The sequence below is a fragment of the Amphiura filiformis genome, chromosome 7 (genome assembly GCF_039555335.1).
Source record: "Amphiura filiformis chromosome 7, Afil_fr2py, whole genome shotgun sequence".
NCBI classification, from domain to species: Eukaryota; Metazoa; Echinodermata; class Ophiuroidea; order Amphilepidida; family Amphiuridae; genus Amphiura; species Amphiura filiformis.
In genome coordinates, this window is record NC_092634.1 from 52,500,441 (window position 1) to 52,524,825 (window position 24,385).

The window sequence follows — 24,385 nt, forward strand, 5'->3', positions numbered from 1 at the left end:
TATAATGTAATTTGACTAATTCCACCCTCTGATGAGAGGTGAGGGTGATGGGGTGCAGGGTTGCTGATTTTTTTGTTGATTTTTTTTTTAAATATTAAAAAAAAAAAAAAAAAGAGATAAGTGGAATTCTAGACATGTGTTCAATCCTATCAGGTATTTACAAAAAAAATCTAAATATTTTTTACATCATGGGGGAATTCTGCACCTTGAAAATGGTTTTTTTGCAATAGATAAAATAGAGGTATTTCAATTATATATCCAAAGGTTGTAGAAGCATTAGGAATAAAGGTAAATGGTACCTTTAGTAGAGTACTATAAATAAATACGTACCCTAGGCATAAAGGCAAAAGCAGGCGAGACTTGTTGTTTGAAAACTGCCCTGTTTTCGTTTCGCAGCAAACACAGACATGTTTTTAAAATGTAGTAACATTAGTTACCAGCTGCTTGTGCAAAGATACAACGAGAAAATTGTACTTCTTCTTCGGTTGAGTCGGCATACTCGGACTAGTTGCTGTATGTTCGCCAACTTTTCAAAGGTTTCAGAGGAATTGGATTGTCAGAGATACACGATTCTTACTAGATGTTTGTTCTGTTTTCGGAGTCTTCACTTTTCTTGGTTGCTTTGGTTTCAGTTTGGTTTGTCTTGGTTACTTCAGTTGCTTTGGTTTCTTCTTTGCTTGTTACTTCAGTTGCTTTGGTTTCTTTGCTTGTCTTGGTTACTTCAGTTGCTTTGGTTTCAGTTTGGTTTGTCTTGGTTACTTCAGTTGCTTTGGTTTCTTCTTTGCTTGTTACTTCAGTTGCAATGGTTTCTTTGCTTGTCTTGGTTACTTCAGTTTCTTTGCTTGTCTTGGTTACTTCAGTTGCTTTGGTTTCAGTTTGGTTTGTCTTGGTTACTTCAGTTGCTTTGGTTTCTTCTTTGCTTATCTTGGTTACTTCAGTTGCTTTGGTTTCTTTGCTTGTTTTGGTTACTTCAGTTGCTTTGGTTTCTTCTTTGCTTGTCTTGGTTACTTCAGTTGCTTTGGTTTCTTTGCTTGTTTTGGTTACTTCAGTTGCTTTGGTTTCTTCTTTGCTTGTCTTGGTTACTTCAGTTGCTTTGGTTTCTTTTGCTTGTTTTGGTTACTTCAGTTGCTTTGGTTTCTTTGCTTGTCTTGGTTACTTCAGTTGCTTTGGTTTCTTCTTTGCTTGTCTTGGTTACTTCAGTTGCTTTGGTTTCTGTTTGGCTTTTCTTGGTTACTTCAGTTGCTTTGGTTTCTTCTTTGCTTGTTACTTCAGTTGCTTTGGTTTCTTTGCTTGTCTTGGTTACTTCAGTTGCTTTGGTTTCAGTTTGGTTTGTCTTGGTTACTTCAGTTACTTTGGTTTCTTCTTTGCTTGTTACTTCAGTTGCTTTGGTTTCTTTGCTTGTCTTGGTTACTTCAGTTGCTTTGGTTTCAGTTTGGTTTCTCTTGGTTACTTCAGTTGCTTTGGTTTCTTCTTTGCTTGTTACTTCAGTTGCTTAAATTGGTTTCTTTGCTTGTCTTGGTTACTTCAGTTGCCTTGGTTTCAGTTTGGTTTGTCTTGGTTACTTCAGTTGCTTTGGTTTCTTCTTTGCTTATCTTGGTTACTTCAGTTGCTTTGGTTTCTTTGCTTGTTTTGGTTACTTCAGTTGCTTTGGTTTCTTCTTTGCTTGTCTTGGTTACTTCAGTTGCTTTGGTTTCTGTTTGGCTTGTCTTGGTTACTTCAGTTGCTTTGGTTTATTCTTTGCTTGTTACTTCAGTTGCTTTGGTTTCTTTGCTTGTTTTGGTTACTTCAGTTGCTTCTTTGAAGAAACTGTGTTGTCTATGATAACACAAAACACAAATGCATAACACTTACTTTAGTCGAAGCTAATGAAGGGCGGAGTGGCAATAATGAAAGAGAAAAGTGCCCCCTGGCAAAAAATGAAAGAGAAAATTGGGAAGGAAAAGAAAAGGGACAAGGAGCCTGTTTCCCACCAAATATCCCACCGATAATACCGCCGGGTGAAAACAGTATTATACTGTGCCAAAAAAAGTTTCCTTACACTTGGAAAAATAATCACAATTTCAAAACTTAACCGTATTGGGGTAAATTTGTTTTTTTTAACAGATGCACTATCTAATCCTGCACATTATGACACCAAATTGAATCCAATGTGACCTCAAGAAGTAAAGTTACAAGCAATTGAATAGACGAAGGTCCAGTTTTAAAAGTGACAAACTGGCCTATACAAGGCATAAAAAGATTCCAACAAGTGCAACAAAGAGACAACACAGTTTCTTCAAAGAAGCTTTATTTAAAGCAGATTTAATTCATTTTTACTTATCATAACTTTCTTTATTTGTCAGTTCTTTTGTTTCAATTTTTTTTTTGGTCCTTTTTTTTAAAATTAAAGCCACGCATAAATTAGCCATTCACCACTCTCAAACCAGATGTCTAGTCCGAGGAGTTTTGAATAGGCCAGTTTGTCACTTTTAAAACTGGACCTTCGTCTAATCAAATGCTTGTAACGTTGCTTCTTGAAGTCACATTGGATTCAATGGGATGTTATAATGTGCCGGATTAGATAGTGCATCTATTAAACAAATAAATTTACTTATGGTTTAGTTTTAAAATTAGGATTTTTCTTCCAAGTGTAAGGATACTTTTTGTGGCAGTATAATATAACCTATCTACGACTGGTCAATCTGGAGTTATAAGCAAAAAGGTCAAAAGTCAACATTTAGGCTCCACACAAAACAGAAAATATCCTCCGATTTTAGTAAAAATGGTCTCAAATTATAAAATCCAAAAAAGAATACTATGCAGTATGTAGGATATTTTGTTTCCTAGGTGCTAGGTAACACAACGAAATGGGCCAGTCCTATTGAATGTGACTTATTTTGCTGTTTCCTTGGTAACAATGTCCCACATAGTGCAAACTATTCTTTTTCTGAATGGCTATATCAATATAGACAATCATTTTGAGACCATTTTCATCCAAATTGGAGGCTATTTTCTGTTTTTACCCTTGTTGACCTTTACCAATAACACTGAATTTTAGCAATTGACCTTTTCGGTAAATCCCATAAGCCTTTGCGAGTACACCTAAGAACTCGTCATTCTGCGTCACGCCGCTCCGCGCCGATGCGCACATCGTTTATCGAATATCGTTACTGCGAATTGCAAGTCGGCGTGACGTCAAATGACGAGTTCTCAGGTGTACTCGCAAAGGGTTATGGGATTTACCGAAAAGGTCAATTCTGAATCGTGACCCCTGTGTAAACTTAGACCCTGGACATTTCAAAATGCTCCAGGATGCCCACTGCACTGTAAAACGACTGATTCCTAAAGATTTTTTTATTTTTATTTATTGTGCTTGTTTGTCTTTGTTTTGAGTACTCTTTACAAGGATAAGTTTATATTATCAAGCTCATTGGAATTGTTATAGGCATTGAACCATTTTGTGGTAAATGTTCAAATTAAGTACAAAGGAAACGAAACGATAGAACATTAATATCACAAAAATGTGTTTTAAACCGCTAAAACTGACAGGACCATTTGCCATTTTTGGTTAAATATTGGCATTTTGTCATCCTAATTAGGCCTATGGTTTATTTGCAGTTTTTATTGCAATTAATATTATTTATTGACAATTCCCATAGCAACAACCATTTATGCCAATTTTTGGCCATTTTCACTGCAATTGGTGCCATCAAAGTCGACTGAAACTGGTGGGAAATGTGGTTGCTATGGTAAATGACCAACCTGTGACTTCTGCAACTATCCTGAAATTGCGGTACCATTTAGTATCAAAAACATCAATTGTTGTTAAAGAATTTGGTATGCAACAAAACAATAAGAATTATGAAAAATGTACATTTTAAGCCAAACATTGCCATTTTTAGCCAAATCGAACCATATAATTAACCTTGACCTATTTTGCCATGTTATTCTAAGATACGTAGCACGGCATAATAGACGGTAGCTCATTCTTAATTGAAATTGTTTTTGCAAGATGAACAATTTTAGACCATTTTGATTCAAATCAGCATTTTTTACCCCGAAATACGCGATCTTTTGCATTTTTGCTTATAACTCGAGAAATAGGCACGTTGCAGGTAGACTGAACTAGGCCCTATACTTTTTCTGAATCGTTTTGACCAGATGAATTGTTTGGTGTGGTTGTCTTCAGCAGAGATTCCAATGAATCTCAATCACAAAAAACACACGATCTTTGAAACCATACACTCTGCAACTGGACTATTTAAGGTTTGCAACTATTTTAAACTGTTGCGATTTGGTTGCATGCTCACAGCATCTTGCGAATGGTAGTGAGCTTTGGCAAAAATTGCATTGGCCATTTCATAGCGAGTGTGTAGAAGAATTCAAATATCACAGATATACTTTTATAGGTCCTGTGGTTCTTGAGTTATGATGCAAAGAGAGCTGAAACAACAACACCTTTGTAAAACGTACATAAGTCTTTAACAACAATAAATCAAGCAAGTTTTCAAAATATAAGATTTGTAGCATGAACTTTTGCAAAACATCAAAGTGTTATTTTTCAATAATATGTTGATTTAGATAATGAAAATCGATTTTTTTTTTTTGCTGCTTCGACCAACAATACCTCGTCTACCCTTAATATGTTAGTTTAAAACTGGTTTAGATTTTCTTTGAACTAAAATTGACATTTTAGCCACTTTTTCCCTTTGGCATGTACACGGCAATTTCAAACTTTAGGTAAAAGGCACCCACATAATTATTAGTTTCTCACGTTCTCACCTTGCTCATGCTTACAATGTGTTTTATTTAAAGAAATATTTGATCAAAATGTGATTCATACTTTCATGGTACCCGTCCAATGATACGTGAACGTCAAACAAAGCGATGTTTTTCTAGATTTAAGCTAATGTTTACGAAGGACTGGGACGAGTAATTGATGTGAGTACAGTGCTCAAAATAGTCTTTTCAAGCGGAACTTTGAGACCATTTTGATCAAAATCTGAGCATTTTTGATTTTTTGACCATGTGGATCTGAAAACTTGCCTTTTTTACACCGAAGATGTATCAAAATATATTATTTTTGACCATTATGCTGAGAGGACTACATTTACATGATTTTTTACCCACCAGATTAGACCAACTCATTTGACATTTAAGCCCTGCATATTGAAGCGGCCATTTTTATTTTATGCAAATTGGCATTTTTTATATGATGTTATTCTTTTAGAAATTGTGCAACATAAACACATTGCACATTGATGTTCCAAGTGTGGGGAAACATTGATTCGTCTAAAAGGTGGGGCTTTGTTTACTACTATTACTAAATATTAATCAAGAATCTCATTTACCATTTTAATTTTAATTAAAATGGTGTCACTTAAAAGTGACACCAAAATGTTTGACTTCTCGCCCATCCGAGCATAATTCGAAAACAATAACTGCTTACGTTGTTATCCCAGGGGTCCATGGTAGTACCTAATGAAACGTGAATTTGAGACAAAATTTGTTTTTCTTGATCGCAAGAAGAGACAGTGTGCAAACAAATTAAATATGATATTATATAGAATCACTAATTATTTTTTATGTAGTTTCATAACTTTTTACGACATTTCTGCACCTAACATTTGGTGTAAAACGCATCTTTTATATGACATGTAAAACACTCCCGTTTGTCGTTGCATTTTACAAATTTCTATAGATCCAATTTTGGCAAAATCAATAATTTATACATGTGAAAAGATTTTGATATGCTACAATTTACATCCAATTTCAAAATTAATAACATTTAAAAACACTACTGTGATCAACTATTCTTTGTACGCAAATAAGATACATGGTCTTGAACGTCAAACGATCACTCGTTGTTTGGCGATCGTGGAAATCGGTTCTCGCCTGCTCGCAGTTCATTAGGTGCGCAGATCATTAATTATTTTGGAGTTGCAATCTGCCATCATGAAGGCTATTGCAAGCCTACTAATTATTGCCTGCTTTGTCGCCAGTATTTATGCTGATGCAGATAAATTGCTTCAACTTTTGGAGGACAAGGTAAAATTTATATACTTGTTTTTTGCAATTAAGTCACCAATAAAACAAGAAGCATCGATATTATTTTGTTTCCATCAATTTTATTTTCTTCACTTACTGCAGAAAGTGCTTGAGGATGCTCGTCGTCTAATAGATGTTCTCAACAAGAAACAAGGAAACGGCCTTTGTAAGTGTTTCCATTGTTACCTTAGCCAAATCCGGGGGGGGGGGGCACTCAACACAAATGACCATACGGGTATGCTCCCCGGGAAAGACCCCCCTTTTTGGGTTCGCAGCTCCGAAAGACCCCCTATATTTGACCAAAATAACGCTCCGAAAGACCCTTGATTTTGATAATTTCAGCTCTAAAAGACCCCAAAATTTCTCATTCCTCATATTTCTTGTTTTTCAGGCGATTTTCAACCAAAAAGCCAAGAAAGACCCTTGATTTTGACTTTTCGCAGCTCCAAAAGACCCCATTTTACTTGTTCACAGCCCGGTTCGCAGCTCCGAAAGACCCCTTTTATCGGTACGCCATCAGCTCCCAAAGACCCACCACCTCAAAATTCCGGGGAGCATACCCACCAAAAATTTTTTGATGTGCCCCCCGGGAGCCAAATAGCGTTTGGCTGACGGTCCTCTTTCTGTCAGGCTTTCTTCTATCAATCGTACAATGAGCCATCGTAACCATATGCCTTTGTCAATTTTGACCACATTTGGTTACTAGGACCATGGGGGGGTGCCACAAATGTCACGTGAAAATGCCTGGCGCAAAGGTCATGTCAAAGTCATTAAAGTGAAAAACGTGTTTTTCACTAAAAATGCTTCCCCTTCCTCATATTAAATAACAGCGTGACGTCGCTTGCACACATGCATTAATAATTAATTAATTACTAGTAATTGATTAATTGTATGTTGGTAGGGGTGTTTGTTTATGTGTGTTGTTGTTCTTGTTGTTGGGTTTTAGGTGTTTAGCTTTACTTATGATTGATCTGAGGGTTTGTTATTATCAAAACAAAGCTTGATTTAAAAAAGAATAATCATGGTCCCTAAATTGAGGAAATGAGCCCGGGGAATCGGCCTACTAGTATACAGAACTGAGCAGGTGGAACTGAGAATGAAAATGATGTTAGGCCGCCTAGATGCGTAAATACTTTTACTATTTTCTTTTATCATTGTTTATACGTTAAGTTTCGTCGTGGTCCTCAAGTTCTTATTCCTCGTCCTCGAGTTCTGATTGGTCGTCCTCGAGTTCTGGTTCATCAGCTTCTAGTTCTGATTCGGCGTCCACGAGTTCTGAATCGGCGTCCTTGAGTTCTGATTCGGCGTCCTCGAGTTCGTATTCGTACTCCTCGAGTTCTAGTTCGTCGGCCTCGAGTTCTTATAGCTCGTTCCCGTGGATATGGGGGATGGAATGTGATAATGAAACGTCGCATTATTGCGCAACTGGATGGTCTGACTGTATTCCTAACGAATGGCGATGTGATGGATTCCCAGATTGCCTCAACGGGGATGACGAAACTGGGTGTGGTAAGTCGAAGCTTGGTTATTCCTTAGACATTGTTAGATGTTGTTTTCCCTGGTTCTCCCCGGTCGCTAAAGCAGTGGCATAAGTCAGGACTTTTTCGGGGAGGGGGAAAGTTAAAAGTACAAAAAAGGCCTAAAACCTTAAATATCATGACGGACGGCATCCCACATAGGGGAGGGTAGACTTCTCTAAGTTTTACCCATTTGTTCTTGACATTTTTAAAGCTCTTTAACACTAAGTTACTCACCTGATCGCAAACAGCAAGCAAACGAGCAAACATAACAAAAACCAATAGTTTTTATTAATTTCAAACAAACTTATTGTTTATATTAGTTAGTTTTGCTATTTTTGTATTTTATCTTTTTAACTCCCATAGTGCCGTGTGTTGATTTCGACCCTTGTGGTCCCTATGGTGAATGTAACCAGATAGCTGAGGAGCCGATGTATAAGTGTAACTGTGAGGAGATGGTCGACGGCAGACCAGTAACGGGTTATCATTGTAATATCAGTAAGAATGAGACACTTCCCTCTATAAAGGAATTTAATCAATAACTGACACTTTCAAATTGACGTATAAGTGACGTTGCTTACGCTATCCCTCCGGGCTTTCCCTTTAAAGGGAATTTTATCAAACGCCCCCAAAAGGAAAGAATTTCTTATCGCTAACCACTATGGCCCACATCATTCCATAAACCATTTAACAACAAATCAGGAACTTTGCTGCTACAAGAGCGCACACCCTAGACATATCGCAACCAGGATCAGCCCCCAGCTTCGTACGGGTTACAACGAGACAATTAGCAGTAAGTTCCTTGTCCAGGGGAGTTTCAAGCTAACTCAATTATCCACGAGAGCATACTAGACACCGCCAGGGTTCGAACCCGCAACCTCTCGCACCATAGTCGAACACCTTAACGATTGAGCTAATTTGACTGCGTAATATGGGGTTAAAGGGGACAAACAGTATCGCTATAATGCTGCTACAGGTGCTCAAGTAATAATAATAATTATGAGTGATGAGTTATTCCATAGATTTAAAATCTACAGTTATTCTAAAAGGTATATAACAGGATTATTTATGTTTGCTTTCAGTCGTGGAAGATGCTTTTTGTGATGATGCTTGCAAGTCATGTAAATTCGATATCAAGATGCAAGTTCAAAATGAGTTGATCTTTGGAGCTGCTGAAGAGAACAGGAAGAGAGATAAGACGGCACTGGAAGAAAGACAATATCCTGACGGTAATTTTGGGTTATGCCCTTCCCGACAACGGTCCCTGATTAATAGGGCCAACTACCTTATTCAAGTAGCTGCTGAGCTCTGTTGGTCCCGCTCTTGATCATTCAAAGCCATCGCAGTGACCTGAAAAGCAGTAGGCTTTCTTTATATAAAGACCATTTCAGAAAGTCTAAAACTAGTGAGTATTTTTGGATTTGACCATCAAAACATCGAGTTTAATTTCTACAATCCTACAAATGCATCTATTTCATAAAAATAGATTCTTTATGCTTTCTTAGTCAAAAAAGTCAAACAATATTATTTTGGGAAATGGTCCAAAAAGATCCACTTTTTCAAAATCACCCCCCCCCTCAAAAAACATCCTGGCTACGTTTCTATTCTCACTGGATTTATTTGAAGCAGTCACAACTGTAACATTGTTTGTATACAACAGGTTGTGAAGAAGACTCATTTATTTGTGGTGACGGTACTTGTATTTACGCTGATTGGGAGTGTGATTTCTGGCCTGACTGCCCCAACGGTGAAGACGAAACCAATTGTCGTACGTAGGCCTATACTGTGTTCTTTACCTCTTTACTACATATAATATGGTGTGTGCTTGTGCTTGTGCTTTTTGAGGTGTGGGTTTATATGTTTGTTTGCGACACTTTTTGCTATTGGAAAGCAAAAAAGAAACAAAAAAGGAGAGATGATGAACAAAGAAGGCCATTGGTACCTCGGGAATTGAACCTGGGTCCCCTCGCGTGCCGCCACGCACAAGATCACCGGCCGGTAGCCACGGGGTTTTGGCTGGCCCGGAAGCTCCAGGCCAGCAATTTCGTCCGTATATATGACTTAGGGTAATTGTGTCATGGCAACACGTGGGATGCATGATTGCGCGGTGGTTTTCCTTGTAACCTCTCTCTTGCCTCCCTGTGGGATGCATTTTTGTACTCAGTTTAAAGCTATTTTTGACCATTTTCGTCAAAGTTGTCCCCCCTTGCAAGTTGCCTCCCCCCTGCCACTGATGCGCTATGATACACGAAGCCTGTTATACGTGTACACATGTACACGGACCAGTCAGTCATATCCAACTGATTTGTTTTATAGGTCTATAGTGATTTATAGCGCGCTACCACGGTAAGCCCGCCCCGATAAATATATGAAATATTTGCCCCTCCATTTCAATTTTGTTCGGACTTCCGCGCATCGACCCGCGGGCGTACGTACCGACGATGCCGATCATGCCGTATATTATGTTCGCACTGTCAGAGCTTGTCAGTTAAAAGGCTTACGCCCTGTTTCATAGGCCTATAGGCCTAGGTCTAGTTTCTTTCTTAGCTTTTCTTATGTTTGTTAATTCTCTCATTTGTGCGCATACGGAATAGTGATGAGTATAATATGAACACGGTTAAGTTTGTTTGATCGTTTTGTTTTCGTATGCAGTAGACGTCGACTGTGATCCTAATTTACATCATATGTGTAATAATGGATGCGTTCCTCCTTTTATGGTGTGTGACGGAGAAATAAACTGCGACGATGCCAGCGACGAGTATGAATGTGGTTAGTATACTTCAGCGATGTGATGTTTAATGCGTATGTAATATACATTTATTAACACTCTGCACCCATGTGCTCTGGTAGGACATACGGCGTTTACACAAATTGCAGATGAATGATATATATGCCTAATGCCAGTTTTCAATCATGGCATGATATTAATGAAATTAACCAGCAAAAGTTTACCACAATTCCTTTCCAATTTGTTTTATTTTATTTTTACTTTAACAGCATTCTTTGATATTCACGTGTCCTTGCACGATAGACATGATGTTGACGCCCATACTGTCTATGCTGTTCTTGATGTGATTCCAAAACGTTTTGAAGTTGATGGCCACTATCACTTTGAAGCAAGTAAGTGTCAAAGGCCAGTAAACAGTCTTACGTTTTTCGTGCCAGTCGGTTTCCTGTTGCAACAAATTTTACGTTTCGGTCCTCCGTGCGATTTTCGGTTTCTCTATTTTCGGTTCTGCGATTTTCGGCACTCGGTGCGATTTTCGGTTCCCCTCCGTGTAGAGATTTTTTGCTCATAGATTAGCTTTCTTCACCGCTTTGATATAAGTCCCGATATTGTCGCCGCGGATGTTTGATCTACTTCCTGACATTTGCCGCGTCTGCCTCAACGAGAAAAAACGTCACAGAGTCTTATGTGATGTGATTTCTTACGCCCTGGTGCTTGCGCCCGCTATTCAAAACCACTCTCCTATGGTGTGATTTCTTACGACCTGGTGCTTGCATGCGCCCGCTATTAAAACCACTCTCCTGCGGCGTGATTTAGAATAGTTAAGACGATGAGCTCCGCGTCGAACAAAATCGCAACCGCCGAGATAACAACCTTTAGCTTGTTAAGTGATGGACGCCATCCCCTTTCTTACGCCATCTGCAAATTGCTGTGCGCTTCGCGCATTTTTGAACAGATATAAAATTAAATGGCAGTTTTAACTTCAAGATTGCAAACTTTTGCACATCTTTGCCCAGAATGTTGTTTTTCACTGTCAATGACACCCAATTTTTAGCGGTCCCGAATGGCCCCACTTTCTTGGAGCCCATACATTTCGAAAAAAAAAATCACACCGATAGGCACTTAGCTTATTGTCGGGTTAGTTTCGGATTGGGGTCTGAATGGACGCGGTAACACTCATCTCAGGAATAGGGGGATTATCAAGGTCAGAATGTCCTATAGCTGAATAGTAGGGCTAGGAGTGTGCAGGTAGGAGGGTGGGGGTTGAGTGGGATGTAGGGCCTACTTGAGTGATAGAGTTAAGGAGTGTAGTACTACAAACGACTAAGCGCGCGAGTTAAAGGTCCGTAACCCGATCGACAGCATCATCCCCCCGATTTTTTTCATTTTTGATGAGGTTTTGGTATCACAGGATAGATAGGCCTACTATTTTTCTCATTAGGCCTACTATCCTGAAATTTGACGCTCCAAGTCGATGTATTTCCGGAGAAATCATGAATCACAGCGGTTTTTACAGGTATACCAGTTTGTAAACAATGGTAAATACTTTGGAATTCTGGGAGGGAATTATGAACGAAATATCAGTCACCGCAAGACGGTGCGCCGTATATAGTTATGAAAACGGCAGCGGTAAGCGTGGTGTGCTAAATAGCTCAATTGACTAGCGCGTTTGTGTTTTACCCGAGAGGTACCCGGTTCAAAACCCGGTCTCGGAAGGGTTTTTTTCCTCTCCATTTTACCCAAACTTTTTTATATTCATTTGAAATGTACATATTGCAAGGGGAAATATATTTTGTTTCCTTTTTTTCTGAAACGGTACGAAAAAAAAACCATTTTCCGTTCAATACGGGCCGGGCATTGTACAGCATGTCAGCATTCGTCATTGCCTGCCCAGAATGCAATTCACGTATACCAAGGTATTGGATTGCAAATTTGGCTATTTATTCACATTTACCAGTGCTCTCGTTTTTTCACAAAGCAGCATAAAGGAGGCGATATTTGATATTATTATGTAATTTTAAAGACAATCCATATCCAAAACCAATAGGGTTACCCCCCTTTAAAGGAGGATAGAGTGAATGTACAGGATGAATGATTGATTGATTGATCATGTTAGAGAGTAGTTGATGTTTTGTTCTTTCACTGTTTTCAATTCTTGCAACCATTCTTTCATTTCTCATTTTTGCAGCCATCCCGGATCAATTCCATAGCCATTACCAAATCGACTTTGGTTTTGGTCACTTCAATACTTTCTTTGATGTTGATGTAAAGCGACCTCGCCGTAAACTGAACGTAGCATGTTTCAACATCTTTATGAAAGAGGTGATCTTTGTGGAGACATATGAGGAATATCATGTTATCAAACGCGGTCAACAGGTGGAAGGCAGGCGTGAGAAACGACGCGCTGGGGAGAAACATGGTCATGATGGTAAAGCAAGTGACACAGTAGGGCCACCGACTCATCCTTGCCTTTACATCTGCAGCGACGGTTCTTTTGAAGAATGCGGTCCCGCAAATTGAAGGACAACGAGACCAATCTTCCGGCTTCCTTAACAGTATATGGGCCATGCATTAGAAACACTTGTAAATAAACAGCGTAGTAACTTAATCTTCTTTCTATCTAAACGTTCAGACTCCTCCCTCCTCTCCTTTCTCTTAATCATGCCTGTTCTATCATTTATCATGCATGTCTTCTCTACTCTACTCTTCTTTCTTTCTCTCTTCTTTCCTTACTCTTCTATTCCCTTCATTACTCTCCTCTTCCCTTCTCTCCTCTTCCATGTCTTCCCTTCTCTCCTCTTCCCTTCTCAGCTCTTCCCTTCTCTCCTCTTCCTTTTTCTTTTCTTCTCTTCCCTTCACTTCCTTTCTCTCCGCTTCCCCTTCTCTCCTGTTCTCAGTGACGTGATGACTGGGGAGGGGGACAGATACCCCATGGCTAATTGGCCAAATTTATGACGTGACTCTTACATTTGGCACGTTTTAGGCCGAAATTACCCTTAGCCCTTTTTAGCATTTACATTGCAAATTTTAGCGCGCATTTTTCCGGGTAGAGTAATATTGATGCTTGCTTGCTTGCTTATTTCGGGTGGTTTTCCCGAACCACGACAGCTTTCCATATCCTCCTGTCCTGCATCTGCGTTCCCAGGTCAGATAATTCCAGTCCGGTGTCTTGCTTGAGTACATCTACATATGTAAGGGGTGGTCTACCAGGGTTTCTTGATCCATATTTGGGTGTCCAGTTTATCAGGTTCACACTTGCTCCTGAAGCAGTGCCCAGCGAAGCGTGCTCCCCTTTCTCTGATCTTCTCTGAGAGTCTTTGTTAATTCCAATGGATGTTGTACTGCCCTAAGCATTCGGGTGTAACAGCCGTCCAGCTCTTAAGATAGTTTCGGAGTTATGGTCCACGCTTCGCATCCATGAATGCATTTATACGGTGGTTGGTTTGCGATAAATATTATTTTTGTATAACTGAAGAAATAAAAGTAAACACATTGCTAAATGCTATTTATTTATTTTCGTTGTATTTTGTAACCCGCGTATTGTGTCGGTAAAAAATAATGGTATATGAATGCCATTTTCAATTTAATAACAAAATAAACTAACAGTATACCAACACAAATACAAAAGAATTATCGACATACTATACAGTAGTTTGTATTATTGTAATTATAAATCTAAATTATTTCACTTTTATGTACTTTTTACACATATTTTTGCCCGCTAGTTCTTATGTTCTTCAAGGAATGGCGGGAAAAATTAATCTAACTACCCTATTGGAATTGCTCTAAATCTTCAAAACTAAACAGTAAGATTTTTAACTGATCAACAAACTGAAACTGAAGGAAGTTCCTTCTGAGATAATGTGAATTATACAAGTTACCTCTCCACAGTTGCTGTTTCGCATGTTAGATTTTAGGCTATCAAGTGTTATGCGAGGAACACTATGTGAGTCGGTATGTACACCTTCGCATATTGGATATTGGATTATTATCTATATAAATACTCGAGATAAAACAGCAAGTACAAAAAGCAAAACATACGACCATCTTGCCAGTCCTGCACCACCCTCCACGTAGAAATCCTCAACAACAATATCTTTGGAATTCCCCAATTTACCAAATGCTACGTGAAATTTCTCGTATTGATCAAGATCGGGAACATCCTTCAAACTCACATCCAACATCTCGCCTTCATTTGGTGGTGCACTCTTTGCGTCACTACAACGAACAATCTCAACCTTTATCCGACATGTTGCATTCTCTACATCATCTGTAACTTCAAACTGGTAACATTCTGCCTCTGGAAGAGATAGCGTCGCTTCCTTTTCCGAGTTCATATCGTAAAGAGTAATTTTCCCATTGTTGCTGATTGAAGCCAGTATACCATCCGTAACGCCAGACCCGCTCGAAGACCAAAGTCCTGTGGTGCGAAAAGCGATTTCTAGAGTAGTCTCACCGCTGTTGGTTTCGTATTTGTTAACAAATTGAACAGTTCCAGTGATGATCATTTTCTGACTTGGCTTCATTTGGTCAATTGACTGCACACATCCTGCATAATTCATAGCACTCTGCCCACCCATAATACCAACACCTTCAGTGCTCAAAAACACAAAGTCACCTTCAAATCTACTCAGGATCGGCTCCCATAAATCCACATTCCACATCTGCATCCTCGGTGGTGGTTGTACTATTCCATCTTCAAGAGCTTGTTTGAACTCAGCCATAAGTGGATCCGGTAAATCATAGTAGATTCTCTTAGAATCCCCGTAATACCGCAAGTTAATAAGACCGGTAACATCAACAACGTCGTTGGCCCCGGACCATACCGTTATTGAAAAATCGTCTTTTAAACCCATAAGCCACGTAAACTTATCCCAAGACCTCAGACACCAGATGGCTCTGATCGGGAAAGTAACAGGTTGTTTCAAAGGATAGGTATACTGAATATTGTCAAAGATCATCTGCCATGTATATACAAATCTTCGGTAGCTGTCGCATTCCAATAGGTGGTGAATCCCAATGACATTGTCGTCAATGGGAAGTACTTGTTGCAAGAATCAATGAACACACGAGGTGGGATAGGATCTTTTGGAGAATTCGGACCTTTGACGATATCGGCATTAACCCAAAGTGGTACGTGGATCTGGCTTTCTTTTTCTTTGATGATCACCATGGATGGTTCAACAGCTTCGATGTATTTGAAGTCCAGTTTCATACCTTTGTTTGGTTCTTGGGTGATGCGATCGAGCCATTCTACTAAGGTGATGTCACTATCGGTGTCGGGAGGATGGGCATGTACGGGAATGTTGGTTTGGTTTTCAGTGCCGATACCTCGAAGAATAATGTCGGTTTCCAACATCATGGTGTCATCTGGGTAAAAAGAACACACAAAAAGAAGTTGATATTATAGTGGGTGATTGGTGGGCATAGTGGTTATTTATCATAAAAACTATCAAGAAAATAGGTCCGCGAATTGGTCAAAATGTGAATTATACAAGTGAATAATGTCATAATGTGAATTATACAAGTTACCTCTCCACAGTTGCTGTTTCGCATGTTAGATTTTAGGCTATCAAGTGTTATGCGAGGAACACTATGTGAGTCGGTATGTACACCTTCGCATATTGGATATTGGATTATTATCTATATAAATACTCGAGATAAAACAGCAAGTACAAAAAGCAAAACATACGACCATCTTGCCAGTCCTGCACCACCCTCCACGTAGAAATCCTCAACAACAATATCTTTGGAATTCCCCAATTTACCAAATGCTACGTGAAATTTCTCGTATTGATCAAGATCGGGAACATCCTTCAAACTCACATCCAACATCTCGCCTGCATTTGGTGGTGCACTCTTTGCGTCACTACAACGAACAATCTCAACCTTTATCCGACATGTTGCATTCTCTACATCATCTGTAACTTCAAACTGGTAACATTCTGCCTCTGGAAGAGATAGCGTCGCTTCCTTTTCCGAGTTCATATCGTAAAGAGTAATTTTCCCATTGTTGCTGATTGAAGCCAGTATACCATCCGTAACGCCAGACCCGCTCGAAGACCAAAGTCCTGTGGTGCGAAAAGCGATTTCTAGAGTAGTCTCACCGCTGTTGGTTTCGTATTTGTTAACAAATTGAACAGTTCCAGTGATGATCATTTTCTGACTTGGCTTCATTTGGTCAATTGACTGCACACATCCTGCATAATTCATAGCACTCTGCCCACCCATAATACCAACACCTTCAGTGCTCAAAAACACAAAGTCACCTTCAAATCTACTCAGGATCGGCTCCCATAAATCCACATTCCACATCTGCATCCTCGGTGGTGGTTGTACTATTCCATCTTCAAGAGCTTGTTTGAACTCAGCCATAAGTGGATCCGGTAAATCATAGTAGATTCTCTTAGAATCCCTGTAATACCGCAAGTTAATAAGACCGGTAACATCAACAACGTCGTTGGCCCCGGACCATACCGTTATTGAAAAATCGTCTTTTAAACCCATAAGCCACGTAAACTTATCCCAAGACCTCAGACACCAGATGGCTCTGATCGGGAAAGTAACAGGTTGTTTCAAAGGATAGGTATACTGAATATTGTCAAAGATCATCTGCCATGTATACAAATCTTCGGTAGCTGTCGCATTCCAATAGGTGGTGAATCCCAATGACATTGTCGTCAATGGGAAGTACTTGTTGCAAGAATCAATGAACACACGAGGTGGGATAGGATCTTTTGGAGAATTCGGACCTTTGACGATATCGGCATTAACCCAAAGTGGTACGTGGATCTGGCTTTCTTTTTCTTTGATGATCACCATGGATGGTTCAACAGCTTCGATGTATTTGAAGTCCAGTTTCATACCTTTGTTTGGTTCTTGGGTGATGCGATCGAGCCATTCTACTAAGGTGATGTCACTATCGGTGTCGGGAGGATGGGCATGTACGGGAATGTTGGTTTGGTTTTCAGTGCCGATACCTCGAAGAATAATGTCGGTTTCCAACATCATGGTGTCATCTGGGTAAAAAGAACACACAAAAAGAAGTTGATATTATAGTGGGTGATTGGTGGGCATAGTGGTTATTTATCATAAAAACTATCAAGAAAATAGGTCCGCGAATTGGTCAAAAACTTGAGAGAATGTCGAAAACAGTGAGGGTGCTGTTTACTGGCTTCTATGAAAATGGGGTGGAAGACTACACATAAATTGAAGCATATGTCAAATATGTTAAACTTTCATCGATTTGCACTCGACTGGTTATCATAAACTATCTCAAAGCGCCGAAAAGGCCTCAAAACGTGCAAAGAAAACTGGCATTTTTACACGTATTTCAATGGGCGATTATTTAATAGCGTGTTCCCTGCATGTAAATCCGCTTGGCGGCTGGTGCTCGAACCAGGGGCGTAGCAAGAGCATCAGGGGCCCATGGACAAGGAGCAGTACCGGGGCCCTTGTAACCAGGGTGGGATTTATCTTATGTTGGCCCTGGGCCAGGCCAAAGTCAGGAGGCCCTGAACTCATGTGCCGAGGAAGTCATGTGGCCAAGTTTTGGTTTAGGCCTACATATAATATAGAGGGGGAATAACATATTAACGATGTTAATAGAACATTTGCGCGCAAAGCCCGCGAAAAAATTCAACTTCAGACTATTTTAGCTCAGATCAACATTAACTTAACCCTTTGAATGCGCGCGAAGCGCGGAAAATTTTACTATTTTGGCCAAAAAACATGCTGTTATTGGGGTCAAAAGAAAGATGCATAGGGCAATTTTGGGGGCCCTGGACACGGGCCCATCTGGCCCAATGGTAAATCCGGCCCTGCTCTCCATTATCAGCCCTTATTTAATTTTTGCTTTTGTGCTCGGGGCCCCTGAACCCTCGGGGCCCATGGACTTCGTCCACCCTGTCCCCCCGCTTGCTACGCGCCTGGCTCGAACCTATGACCTCAATGGTGCAAAGCGAGGCTGACGGAACCGCTTCACTAACCCACTCCCCCGATGCAGCCTACATCATGACATCTTATTTCATGCTTGCCCTTGTTTTGTATATTCAAATAAAACATAAGGATCCGCAAACTTCCAAACATACCATTACACGCTTCCTCCATTGACGCCTTACTATTGACAGCATGTGCCCAGATAATATTCAGGCCATCATTATTGGCTTCGTCGTAGAAATCCAAAATGTTGTCCATAGTATGAGACGAACTTTCCACTGTAAATTAAGATGAAAATAGATAAATAAGGGACCGTTCACAAACACTTTTAGGGGGGCCTGATGCAAAAAGGGGGCCTGAAATTTTTGACCCTCCTAAGGGGGGGGCTGAAAACCAGGGGCGTAGCCAGCTTTCTTGGTCAGGGGGGCAAAATAAAATTTTGGGGGCACAGACGAAAAAAATTGCAGTTGCATCATACAATACATAGAGACTGTATGTCTTCGAGCTTCCCGAAAAGGGCCTTATTGGGATGATGTGCGCGCGTAGCGCGCAAAAAAAATGGTATTTTACACTATTTTCGCCCATTATCCGGCTAAAAAGGGCTTTATTGTTACAATTTGAGCGCGTAGCGGAAAATTTTGTATTTTACACTATTTTGGCCCTGAATTTTGCTAGAAAAGGGCTCCTTGCCCTTTTTCTTTTCCTTTGCCCTCCTGATTTTTCTCTCATTTTTTTTTTTTTTTTGTCAGAGGGGCGCTTTTTCTCTCATTTTTGGTCAGGGGGGGCACTCTGCCCCACCTGCCCCCCCGCTGGCTACGCTACTGCTGAAAACAATAACCACAAATATTCCTGGGAAAATTGAGTTCATATGCTTTTCTATGGGGCTGACCCATAATGTCAAAAAGGGGGCCCTGAATTTTGTGAGGTCTGTAAAGGGGGGAGATGAGATTTTTTGCATCAGCCCCCCCTTACAAGTGCTTGAACGGCCCCTAAGTAACAAAATATGACTTTCACTTGTTTAAGAGTGAGTCATGTGAATTTTCTTTATAAAAATGAAAATTAACTCCTTTTTAACTATTTTCCCGACTGAATCATACTCCTTCTTGTCGCTCTTAGTCTTTCAAAAGCACATTTCGGTAGCTGCCATGTGCAGAGAAGTGCAGAAGGCTATGTTGTGTCAAATTGCCAAATGTTCCCAGGGCAGCTATTGCACTTACCCACTTCTGGCACTGATCATTCGATTTTACTATGGACAAATATAAATTATACGTTACAATTTTCAATCGTTCCATTTCACTCCATGTTTAGGATAGGCCTAAAAATTGATCTCTGGGAGTCTTTTTTACGTTGAAATAGCTTGAAATTTTTCTGGGGACATTTTACATTTCTAGAAAGTACAGGGTGTCCCAAAAAAAAGAGGCCCCTCATTGCGCCCTCTTTTTCTCCTATTTCTGAAAAGTTGACTAAATATATTTTGGTATGTAAAGAAACCTTTAATCGTTAGCTTTAATAAACCAAAACAATTATTTCAATCGACTCTCAACTTTTGAAGATATGCTCTTTTGAATAAAAGTACCCGTTTTTCACTCTGTCCACGGATAGCAAACAGAGTGGTTGGGATGGCTCATGCTGTGGAGTGGCCTGCACGATCACCAGACCTCACACCACTTTTTTTTCCATTGTGGCAAAATCTAAGATCTTTGCAAACGTATTACTGAATGCATTCGCAATTATCCGGCGCAAAAGGATGGTACGCAACGCAATTGATGCAATGAGGACCAGGGCTGAAACTTGTATTCGCCAATGAGGCAACCAGGTAGAGGGCAGAGCAGCACAGTAAACTCAGTTCAGAAGAACCGAAGATGGTACGCAACGCAATTGATGCAATGAGGACCAGGGCTGAAACTTGTATTCGCCAATGAGGCAACCAGGTAGAGGGCAGAGCAGCACAGTAAACTCAGTTCAGAAGAACCGAAGACAAACCAAACAGCCTTTTAGGGCTACCTTTTATCCTAAAAAGAGAAATGACTTATGTTGTAAATAAAAAAGAAATCAAGAAACAACAAAGTAAGAAACATAATAAAACAAAAAGGTATAAATAAACCTTTAATCGTTAGCTTTAATAAACCAAAACAATTATTTCAATCGACTCTCAACTTTTGAAGATATGCTCTTTTGAATAAAAGTACCCGTTTTTCACTCTGTCCACGGATAGCAAACAGAGTGGTTGGGATGGCTCATGCTGTGGAGTGGCCTGCACGATCACCAGACCTCACACCACTTTTTTTTTCCATTGTGGCAAAATCTAAGATCTTTGCAAACGTATTACTGAATGCATTCGCAATTATCCGGCGCAAAAGGATGGTACGCAACGCAATTGATGCAATGAGGACCAGTGCTGAAACTTGTATTCGCCAATGAGGCAACCAGGTAGAGGGCAGAGCAGCACAGTAAACTCAGTTCAGAAGAACCGAAGATGGTACGCAACGCAATTGACGCAATGAGGACCAGGGCTGAAACTTGTATTCGCCAATGAGGCAACCAGGTAGAGGGCAGAGCAGCACAGTAAACTCAGTTCAGAAGAACCGAAGACAAACCAAACAGCCTTTTAGGGCTACCTTTTATCCTAAAAAGAGAAATGACTTATGTTGTAAATAAAAAAGAAATCAAGAAACAACAAAGTAAGAAACATAATAAAACAAAAAGGTATAAATAACCAAGCAAAAATAAGTAATTGCAAGTAAAGCAAAAGAAGTCCTATTCGGCATTCATTTTACCCACAAATTACTGACACTGTTAACAAAATCCATTGCCATAAACCCACTGGTAAAGCCCATTCCATAAATAAAGTTATTTTATAAAGTTATCATTGAGGAATGTTTGATATTCATCCATGGTATGTGTACTCCTTTTCAATCTTTGAAGTAGCCAAACCTTCTCCGTGGACAGAGTGAAAAACTGGTACATTTCTTTAAAAGAGCATATCTTCAAAAGTTGTGAATCGATTGATAAAATTGTTTTGGTTTATTAAAGCTAACGACTCAAGGTTTGTTACATACCAAATTATATTTGATTAAACTTTCAGAAATAGGAGAAAAAGAGGGCGCAATGAGGGGCCTCTTTTTTTTTGGACACCCTGTATTTAAACCACTTCATCACTATTACACTCGTAAAATTACGGGGTCAAATATGCACCGACTAAATATAACTTGCCCCCGTTTTATTGCACACAACAACTTTTGTATAATTATGATAGTCAACTTTGACACCGAACGGGTCCAAAATGAACCCCAAAAGTGGTTGTTTGCAATGAAACGGGGCCGGAGCCAATTTAGACCCCGTATTGTGTGTACACCGGTAGGTGTTAAGAAGGATCGAATTAAGGTCGGATGGGATTTGTAATCTCTGAAATTCTAGAAAATATAGTTTTTTAACATGTCCTAAATTCAGATGTTTGGAAATATTCGCACTTCGGGTGTTTTGGTAAGGAAGGGCACGGTATGGCCTGCAAAATTCCCTGTGTAAATCGAATGCAACTTTTAGTGACTATCACTCACTTGTGGACCGCTTTCTTCCGAAGGGCATTAAAGCCAAACCACTTGACGGATATTTTTTGTACTTGCTGTTTTAATCAAGAATAATGTATAGGCCAGAGTCTATGGACTACATTACATGTAGGCTAAAAGCTGAGTAGGTGGGGCATCTGCAAATGTTCGTACCTCCCTGATATGTAAATGACAGATAACAGCAAAAACAGCGCCCATATCTGTCCATAAATTTGGTCAGTGGAGCGAGTCAGGGGATTATTTCAAGTGGGTGATTATTGATTGGCAAGTTCCGTATTGGGCATAAGTGCAGTCTACCATTCAATGTGGAGGATGGGGTAGACTTTATCGATTGATTTTGCTGGAGTAATTTCCTGTTAACCAGGTTTAAGGTCAAATCATGTTTGCTGTGCAGCATAACTGCACTATTCCTAATATTTTACTGGTCTCATAGCCGGGTCTCATAGTTGAAACAGCATACACATGATACAGGCCCCCAAGTTACAAGCCTATCCGTGGCAAGTATACATGTAGTTAATAACTACACAGTTCAGCTATATAAACATCATAATGATGTTTAAAATGGTTTCAATAATACATGTAATATGTATTTAATATCTAAACTATTTAAAATTACTCTTTACTTACCATTTGGATCCCCATGTATACTGACTACCAGCAGAAATATTAATGCAGTCATGTTGATGGAGTGTACATGCATGTCTGTGCAGTAAAACCCTATATACATGTAGGCTATAGCAGACTGTTTTCTGTTTATCCAGCCACCAGGTCAAAGATCACCCAGGTGCTAGGCATATAATTTAAAGTGTCAAGTTGATTGTACCAGGACGGTCTAGTTCAAGTTATTTTAACTATTTTAATAGGCCTATAGACTTTACTGGACCATAGATTTAAAATCTATGACTGGACGCAGCGTGTTCCCGGGAGCGAGTTTACTCAGCTTTTTCCCGGAGAGTTTCTTAATTTAAAAAAAATGAAGCCATGATCTAAAGTGTGTCTCAGTCACCCCCCGCGAGCCAAATAATGCCCCCCGGAAGTTGCCCCTAGCCCTAGTCCATCTCGTCTTGCCAAAAATCACTTGCTCCCCTCTTGGTCGGCCAAAAAATCTTTGCCCCTCCCTTGCCAAATTGTTAAGATCCCAATTAACAAACCTTTAGCCTATATGTTCCGAGGGGCGGTCAATAAGTTCGTAGAACAAGGTACTCTTGAACGTCACTATACCTTTATGCCCCTACCTCAATTTTTCTTGAAACCTTCAAAAGCATCAAAATGGAAGTCTTCCGATTGCTCCATGAGCCATTCTTCAGTGAAGGCCCGTTAGAGCTCGAGCATTAATCACCAGCAAACCTGATATTAGGAAGGTAGGAATATGTTTCGCTGACTGGAATCCATGCCTGGACCACAATATGTGGTTGTTGTAGTTATCTGATCCCTCTGTCGTGAATGGCAGCTTGACAAACTGAGATTAGGCCTAGGCCTAGTGTGCAGGACACAATCCGAGAACAGTCCCATTCCTAAACTTTCTTCACTTGATGACTTGCCTCAATTTTACTATCAAAATTGTATGATATATGCCTATAATATAGTACTTTCATTTGACAAATGATCTGTCATCAAGACACTCGATCCCTGAATCTTAGAAAACAGCGATGAAGACCTTGATCTATATACTGACCAAGTGGTGATCTTCTCAGGGGTGGGAGATCCAGGTGCTTCCACTGAATGGATTCATTCCAGTGATTAAGGTATGTGTTATCATCTTTAACCAAATATAGACCAAACTTGTCTCGTTCCTCATTCTAAGTGTATAGGATTGGTGTGGAGCTGATTATCTCAACTGCATGGTATCAAATTTTTGCATGAAGATTCTGGGACCACCATCTAGAAGATACCCTGGATTGGAATACTCAAATGTTAATGGTTTATGTTGAAAACAGTTTCATCAGAGTTGTTATATTTTGTGGCGATCTGGTCTTAATACTTGTTTGGTTCTTTGTTCATTATCAATGCCACTGTCCCAGCACGTATATCATTAGTGGTGATGTCAGCAAGCCGTTTGGACCTTGAATGATCTTCAAGGACGCTCGTTCAATCATTGGACTGGAAAGACCATTTAGTTGCTGTTGAATGCCAAGGACTTCATCTCCATTTACAGCAGCAACTCTACATTGTTAAATTTCATTTGAGTTTTCACCTCCGTCGGGAACAAATTCCATGATGACCTTGTTTTCACTTCGGATAATAGGCCTCCTCTGCAGGGTGTCCAACCCATATACAGTGATGCAAAAATCGAATATTTTTGCAGTAATGTTTTGAAGGAACAAGCTTTCAAATGAGACCATATTCATTTTCGAGCGACAAAATAGCTAGCACACCTTGTTCTACAAACTTTTTGACCGCCCTCGTAAGTGGTATATAGGGTGCACTACACTAAATCCTTCCGCATTTGGTGTAACCCTTATAGTTCCGGTAAAAAATAGCGCCTATGCTAAATATATCGGCGTCCCGAAGGAACCAAATTTGAGTGACTCTTGGTTGGTACATTACAAATCTGTTCAGAAAAAAAGAAAAAATGTTCCGAATCGAATGTGCATGGCAGGTGGTGGCCG

The 24,385-nt window shown here is 39.9% G+C and overlaps 3 protein-coding genes across 3 annotated transcripts; 1 reads left to right on the forward strand and 2 right to left on the reverse strand.

Annotated features, from left to right (window-relative positions):
• The first annotated feature begins 5,823 nt into the window (after positions 1-5,823).
• Positions 5,824-13,785, forward strand: LOC140157322 (uncharacterized). Its single transcript, XM_072180464.1, has 9 exons — positions 5,824-6,027; positions 6,130-6,193; positions 7,198-7,536; positions 7,911-8,042; positions 8,627-8,773; positions 9,205-9,312; positions 10,197-10,313; positions 10,542-10,664; positions 12,461-13,785. The coding sequence occupies exons 1-9, from the start codon at positions 5,935-5,937 to the stop codon at positions 12,790-12,792; spliced, it is 1,455 nt and encodes a 484-aa protein (XP_072036565.1). The 5' UTR covers positions 5,824-5,934; the 3' UTR covers positions 12,793-13,785.
• Positions 13,786-13,803: 18 nt separating this feature from the next.
• Positions 13,804-15,828, reverse strand: LOC140157936 (uncharacterized). The gene is given in 3 exon segments (XM_072181184.1): positions 13,804-15,245; positions 15,248-15,642; positions 15,798-15,828. Coding segments are annotated over 3 exon segments (1,407 nt in total). The 3' UTR covers positions 13,804-14,264.
• Positions 15,829-15,915: 87 nt separating this feature from the next.
• On the reverse strand, positions 15,916-22,496 carry LOC140157937 (protein FAM151A-like). The gene is made up of 3 exons (XM_072181185.1): positions 22,404-22,496; positions 18,363-18,488; positions 15,916-17,291 (listed from the first exon to the last, which is right to left on the reverse strand). The coding sequence occupies exons 1-3, from the start codon at positions 22,474-22,476 to the stop codon at positions 15,916-15,918; spliced, it is 1,575 nt and encodes a 524-aa protein (XP_072037286.1). The 5' UTR covers positions 22,477-22,496.
• Between the last annotated feature and the right edge of the window lie 1,889 nt (positions 22,497-24,385).